General features: G+C 35.8%; 1 protein-coding gene across 1 annotated transcript; it reads right to left on the reverse strand.

Annotated features, from left to right (window-relative positions):
• Positions 1-5,617: 5,617 nt before the first annotated feature.
• LOC109245045 (kirola-like) lies at positions 5,618-7,296 on the reverse strand. The gene is made up of 2 exons (XM_019412229.1): positions 6,942-7,296; positions 5,618-6,179 (listed from the first exon to the last, which is right to left on the reverse strand). The coding sequence occupies exons 1-2, from the start codon at positions 7,126-7,128 to the stop codon at positions 5,893-5,895; spliced, it is 474 nt and encodes a 157-aa protein (XP_019267774.1). The 5' UTR covers positions 7,129-7,296; the 3' UTR covers positions 5,618-5,892.
• Positions 7,297-7,783: the final 487 nt, after the last annotated feature.

A 7,783-nucleotide genomic window follows, 5' to 3' on the forward strand; every position in this document is an offset into this window, starting at 1 on the left:
GCTCTTCACAGAACTTATTAAAGTCGTTAGGAAAATATTCTCCCCCTCTATCACTTCGAATAATTTTAATTTTCCTACTCCTTTAATTTTCCACAACAGACTTGTATTCTTTAAACTTTTGAAAAGCTTCATCTTTAGTTCTAAGTAGGTAAACATATGTAAATCTATAAAAGTCATCTATAAAAGTAATAAAATATCTTTTGCCTCCTCTAGTTAATTCTCTATTTAATTCGCACAAGTCTGAATGTATTAAATATAATAGTTTTGTGGATCTTTCAACTTTATGAAATGGTTTCTTTGTCATCTTTGCTTGTATACAAATTTCACATTTTATATGTTCAGTTTTACAAGAGATATAACCATTTGTGGACATATAATTCAAGGAGCCAAAATTTTAAATGTCCTAGTCTAGCATGACATAAACAAGAATCAGACTCAACGATATAAGCAGAAACATAATTTATTTCATTAATACTCAATTTAAACATGCCGATACAGTTATAGCCTTTTCCAACAAAGACTCCATTCTTACACACTATTACATGATCAGACTCAATAACTATCTTGAAGCCTTTCTTTGACAGCAAAGCAGCGGACATTAAGTTTTTCTTCATATCAGGAACATGATATTTATTCAGTAATGTTAACTTTTGTCCGAATGTGATGTTAGATCTCAATGCTTCCTTTTCCAGTAACATCTACCGCAACATGGTTTCCCATCAAGACTTGCTCAAAATTCTGTACTTCCGCGTATGTCTTGAACATCTTCTTGTCATAATAGACATGAATAGTAGCATCCGAATCTAGCCACCAGTCTTGAGTATTTGTAGCAGCGGTAGCCATATTCAATGTGGTGACCATACCAATTTGCATTACGGAAACCATGGCAACTAGTCCTTGGGCAGAATTTTCCACTACGTTTGCCTTTTCAAAATTTCCAGATTTTTCAATCTTTCTAGACTTTTCGGTATTGCCTGCATTGAAATTTATTCCTGCCTTTCTATATATACAATCCCGAATCATATGGCCTTTCTTTCCACAGTGATGACAACTAATGTTCTTTCTCTTTTTAAAAGAAGACTTTTTGGAAACTTTTAGATTTTTGTTCCCACTTCCTGAACCATTCTGACTGACAAAATTGACTACGAAACTCAAGGGCTGACTAATATAATCACGAGTACGAGTCTCACTCTCAATTTAAATGTGACTACAAAATTATTCCACAGTCATTTTATCCGTTGAATGCAGGATTTTCTTTCTATAGTCATTCTAGGAGGAAGGCAATTTCGAAAGAATAGCACCTATTTGTAGTGCATTAGGAATTTTAACTTCAAGATTACTTAGTTTTGATACTAAGATTTATAGTTCATGAATCTGATCCATTATAGGCCTAGTATCAAATATTTTAAATTCAAAGCACTGCAGGGCTAGGAATTGGTCGATACCTCATTTTTCATTCTAGTACGCAGTTAGTAGAGCAGTCCAAATCTCCCTTGGTGACTTCAGATTGCAGTAGAGATCATAGAGTCGATTTGTCAAGGTATTCAGAATATGACCTCGACACAACAGTTCATCATGTTCTCATTTCTTCCTTTCTTCCTTGACTACATCAGAATCTTCTGCTCTTGGTTTAGGCATTCGCAGGCAAGGCAGAATCAAGAACATAGTACATATTGAGAGCAGACAGCAAGAAAATCATCTTGTCTCTCTAGCGTGTAAAGTTCGTTCCATCAAAGAGATCAAGTTTGATGAACTCCTTCGGATTCTCAACAACAGACATCAATTTCTCCATTGCAGAATAACTCTTTAAGATTGTTAGAAAATAATAAACCAAATTTGGCTTTGAGGCATGAAAATCGACTATCCTTAAAGATTTATCTCCTGCATACTAATTTAAGGAAATACAAAACGATTCTCTTCAAGATACAACAAATCCTGCAATAATACTTGTGATTTTCTATACCACTTCATTGAAAATTCTTATGTATTCTTGGCTAAGGTAGAGTTTTTCTTTCACAAACTTCAAGATCTTCAAGACCATATTATGCAGGGGATTAGTGTGCCTTTATCGTCATAAAAGGCTGATTTAGGATTTTCAATATGTAGGTTGTGCATTCTAAACAAGGCAACTTTGCCAAACTTGTATGCAGAATTGTAGCTTCGCCCCTGACTAATATAGTTAGCTCCCCAAGTATCACATGAAAGCGTACATATGAAAGAAATTAGTACGATGGTTGTTGGCCCAAATAAAGGTAAAGTTTTGAAGACTGACAAAGGAACTCAGACATGGACCAGGTCCATCTTGGGAAGCACAGTTATAATCAACTCAAACATGTGAGATGCACGTGAAGGAGATAAACCTTACTTATCAGAAGTAATATCTCCTTATCAAGACCGCAAAGGTTGCATATTGGATAAGGAGAAAGACTCCTTACACAAAGAGAAATACAGCTTAAGAAATGGATAGAATTAGAGGATGACACCAACTAGAACTCTTCCACCAAGGAAGACTAACATCTGTTTTCTAGTCAATCTCTTTTTACTAACTCCATCAATATCAGTGTTGTTCTCTTTTACAGGTAACGCACATAAGCAGAAGTTAAACGTGAATTGAGAGCAAAATAGCAAGGCAATTTTGCAAGCAATTCGTGTGTGATTCAAGCGTGTAAACCTGAAGCTACTTGAACCATATACAAGAACCAGTTCCAAGTATCTATCTTTTAGTCTAGTTCAATTGTAGTGGGTGATTTTACATTGTACCTTTCAGCTTATCTAGAAGCAATTGTATTAGGTACTTAGAGTTATCAAGTTAGAGTTAACTTGAAGTTGTCGCAACAGTTGAGGTTGTGTGCCACAACGGGATTAGAGTTAATCCTAGGTTTACAAAAGAGTTTTTGTAAATGCAGTTTTTGGCCTAGTGATTTTAGTGGAGAGTTTGGGAAAATCCTACTAGAAGGTAGGTTGTGGTTTTTTAACCTTTCGAGCCAGGTGTTTTCCACATAAAAATCTATGTGTTCTTTAATTTCTGTATTTATTATTCTGCAACAGTAGTAGTTGGAACACATAGAAGAACCAGGTTCTTCTATAATCAAGTTAAGCGAAAATTGGGCACCACACAAGTCCCCCCCCCCCTCTTGTGTGGTATTGAAGTATAAACATCAATTGGTATCATAGCGGGCTATCCTTGAAGAGGTTAATACCTTAGGAACAGATCAAGATGAGTGCACCACCTGGAAACTGGGAAGGATAATCCACTGCTAGGCCTCCACTCTTTAATGGCCAGTACTATTCCTGGTGGAAGAACAGGATGAGAGACCACATCATAGGAGAAGACTATGAACTTTGGGACATTGTTATTGATGGTCCCCTAGCTACTACAAAGAAGAATGCTGAAGGAGAGGAAGTGCCAAAAACTAGAGCCGACTGTACTACTGAAGATTTGAAAAAGTGGGAAAAGAATGCCAAGGCCAAGAAATAGCTTGTGTATGGACTAGGCCCAGACGAGTACAGCAGAATTCAAAGTTGCACTACTGCTAAGGAGATCTGAGACATTCTACAAGTGGCCAATGAAGGAACTCCTCAAGTAAAGAGATCAAGAGGAACACTGCTGTATTCTCAATATGAGAATTTCACCATGAAGAAAGGAGAAACCATCCAAAAAATATACACAAGGTTCACAACACTAACAAATGAACTTAAGTCTCTTGGAAGAATTATCCTTGAAGAAGACAAGGTTGACAAAATTCTGAAAAGGGTCTTGCCAGTAACTTCAGAAAGCAAAATCACTGTTATTCAGGAATCAAAGAACCTTGCTACTCTCAAGTTGGATGAGCTGATTGGAAAACTCACTGCCTATGAACTGAGAAGGCAAACCATGAAGATGGATACACCCAAAAAGGAAAGATGTCTGGCTCTCAGAATAGCTGAAGGTGCAGACTTAGAGGACGATGAAATGGCTATGATCACAAGGGATTTCAAGAAGTAGCTAATGAGAGGAAAGGGTTCTTCAAGAGGTGCAACCTTCAACAAACCAAGGGCCCCTAAAAAATAGACCAACAAGGGCTGCTACAATGTGGCAAGACTGACCACATGATCAAGAATTGTCCTCGGTGGGAAATTGAATGGAAGAAAGAAAGGATTGAACGAAGAAACAGAAAGAAGGAACAGGTTCAACCCAAGAAGAGAAAAGGGTCAACAAAGGCTATGGTTGCTGCTTGGGGAGAAAGCTCAGAGGAGGATTCAGAAGATGAAGCTGGAGATGAACAAACACTTATGGCCATTGGAAAATCAGATGTTTTTACCGCGTAATTGATTGAAGCTTATTTGGTATCATCATTTTATTTGACTAATTGTCATATTTGGGCTTCGTGCCAGTTATTTGAACCCTTCGGGGATTGCTATCACTGTTTTCTCACTATTTTGACATATTACTGGAACTCAGTCCTATTGTTTAATACTGTTTTACAAACTCAGCCACTTTTACTCAGATTTGAAACTTAAATAAAATTTCTAATGACGTTTTGGGCTGAGAACTACTATTTTTATTATGGCCCGAGGGGCTTATGTGATTTCTGGACTGAGTATGGATCGGGCTGCGCGCCGCAGCAGTATTATATTAATTTTGATACCAGGCCGAGGGCCGAGCTGGTTCCACGAGATGGCTTGATATTGCGGTTGGGCCGTAAGGGGCCCCTCCCGGAGTTTGCACACCCCCAGTGAGCGCCGTCGACGATAAATAAATGGATCGGGCTGCACACCGCAGCGGGTAATAGAGAGTACCATACTATGTGCTGCATTCCTTTATTTGGCTATCATTTATTTGCTTATCTGTTGTAGCATTTCCATGTTTCTACTTCACTGGTTTATTGATTTTATATTACTTGTTTTAAACTGCCACATTATAGATTACTCTGTGCTTCTTCAAGATTTCTTATTGTCAGTCATTATTTATGCTTATTACTCACTGGGTCGGAGTACTCACATTACTCCCTGCACCTTGCGTGCAGATTCAGGTGTTCCCGAGGCATAGTGGGAGTTTTCTTTCTGATTATCATCCACCGGAGTCATCGAGGTAGCTGCATGGCGTCCGCAGACCCGATTTCTCCCTCTATCTTTTACTTTCAGTATTCTAGACTATCTCTGTATTAGGCTGTTGAAATCTTGTGATAAAGGCTCTTGACTTGTGACACCGGAGCGGTGGGGGCTATTGTAGAGATATTGTTATGTTTTCCGCACACCTTATTTACTGCTTCAGACTCCTATTTATGTTAATCGATATTTAAAACCCTGTTAATTTGAAATAAACTCTATAAGCGAAGGGTTGTGATTGATAATTGGTCGGGCTTGCCTAGCAGTATGTGTGTCATCACGATCGGGGTTGGGGTCATGACAAGAATGTCCTGGAGTTTAGAGGGGGGAAAAAAGAAGACGAATTTTTAAAATTTATTGGCTAAAATAAGTCATGAAAATTACTATGGCTTTAAATTATTTCGCAAGGATAAAATAAAAAGTTTATTAATAATTGTTATCATAAAAATAAATAAAAGAGAAGAGTATCAAATAAATTGGGACAGAGAGTAGTTACCATGTTAGAAATAAAGAAAAAAACTGGACGAGATTGAGGATAACACACATAAATACATTCTGGTACTTGTTATAGCTAAATTTCAGACTTGGAACAATCCATAATATCTTGCATAATTGACAATTACAAGATACATCCATACAATACAATTATTATTTATTTCACATGCTAAGACTAGCGAATAGTGTTGAACATTCAACACATAAACGCATTTAAAGATATCATATATTATTTATTTCCCATGCTAAGACTAGCCAATATTGTTGAATATTCACCACATATAACACATTTAATAAAGAGATCTTCTATTACTTGAGAAGGGGAGCCTCTGTATCTTTAGTAGTCACATGAAGGTGAGCCTCTAAATCTTTAGTCACATCAAGCATAAAACCCAAGAGATTGAGAGGTTCCGGAGTGTCTTCGATTTTCTTCTCGTACACAAATGTCCATGTAGCCCAATCGTTTTCAAAGGATGCAGTTATAGTAAAAGAATTGTACAATTCCAAGGTATCTCCTTCTAAAACTTTCCAAGTGATTGATTTTTTCTCATCATCAATGGCTTCAATCAGCTGCTTAGTAACCCTAACTTTTCCATCTAGAATTATTAAAAATAGTTGCCATAATACATGAGATGTTAGTCGTAACTCAAGTGTCCAATTTCTCATAAAACATATAAACATTTACAAAATAATAATCCTCTATCCCCTATTTTGTGAGTGTGTTTGACTAAATCTTTAGGTTAAAAATAAAGAACAACTTTTTTCTAGTTTAAGATACGTAGTAAATACTTCAATTGGTATAAAATCATGATATTAAAGATAAAATGAGAAATTCAGAGTTAAATTATCTTTATATATATAAATATATTATCTTTTCGAAATAAACTATAAAAAAATTGTGTCACATCAAAACGAAATAGAAGAAGTGTATGTATTTAGATTATTTCTTTTGTTTTTATTCCATTTTCATTGTCCTTTCTCCGAAATTATGTGAAGCTTGCAAATATTGGACTTTATTTTATCTTATCTTTAAAAATTTCGAGACAAATTAAGTAAATCATGAATAGAAATAAATAAGTTGACAAAAGAGGAATATACTAAAACATATACAAAAAAGTAAAGTGGTTCAGTCAAATGACATGCACCCACGCTATATTCACCCTTTATTAAACTCTCCTTTTAGAAAAAGAAAAGACAATATTATCATAAATGTGCTGCCTTTTCTTCAACCAAATGTAAAACTCAAACAATAAAAAATCAGGACAAACATAAAAGAAGAGAAAAGAAAGTTAATTAATGTAGAAAATTGATGAAGTGAATTTTAGAGAAAGAAAGAGGGAAAGTTTGCGTTGTCTTACCGTGGTTAAATTTCCATCCAATTATTGAACCAGCCTTTAGACTTTCACCTTCATGAATACAAAAATGGTGAATCTTATCAGGGCTTATGTTAGATATATGATGGCAACTGGTTTGGTAAAGGTCATGAAACAAGTGTCCTCCACATTTCACCTCTGTTGAAACAATCAATTTGCCTTTCAAACCCATATTTTCTTCTTTGGAATAGCAAATAAATTGTAAAGAGGAAGCTAGTGGTAGGAATTAAAATATTCATAAGTTGTAACCTTTATATAGTACAAAAGCAAGAGGAAAATGACATAACTGAGCCCTCGTGTAGAACCTCAGGGAGATATCAAATTGTATGTGATGAAAGAAAAGTTCCTTCACATTTTCAAAGGAAATAATGTAAATTTTTTATAACAAATGAAGGTCATTTAAAATTGCTAAACCAACGAACAAAAAGATAGGAAATATACGAAAGAACAAGGGTTAGTGGGCCTTGAAGTATCCGATTGGTGTGGGCCGTGTGGCTACATTTGGAGCAATTTTTGCAAAATATTCATTGAGCTTAAAATACTTACCCTTCTTTACTTATTTGAAAACTATTTATAATACATACCTACCCAGTTAAACTAATTACCTAACTTACCTACCCACCCATCCATCCCAACTTTTTTTACCATTCGGTTTAGCTTAACTTGATTTGGCTTGGCTTGGCTTGGTTTGATTCAGCTGGCTTGAATTGGCTTGGCTTGACTTGATTTGGCTTGGCTTGGCTTGAATTGACAATTTAGTAACTTAGTCATTGGCTGGGTTATAAAAAATTGGTAAGGTAAAAAGGTATAGGTAGGGGCGGATAATT

The sequence above is a fragment of the Nicotiana attenuata genome, unplaced genomic scaffold (genome assembly GCF_001879085.1).
Source record: "Nicotiana attenuata strain UT unplaced genomic scaffold, NIATTr2, whole genome shotgun sequence".
In the NCBI taxonomy this organism is placed as follows: domain Eukaryota; kingdom Viridiplantae; phylum Streptophyta; class Magnoliopsida; order Solanales; family Solanaceae; genus Nicotiana; species Nicotiana attenuata.

What these genes read in the sequence shown, in the direction of transcription:
- LOC109245045 (XM_019412229.1), bottom strand. Translation starts at nt 7,128, where the DNA reads ATGGGTTTGAAAGGCAAATTGATTGTTTCAACAGAGGTGAAATGTGGA. An exon ending in TGGATGGAAATTTAACCACG is followed by an intron (nt 6,180 to 6,941) that starts GTAAGACAACGC and finishes TAATAATTCTAG; the next exon opens with ATGGAAAAGTTAGGGTTACT.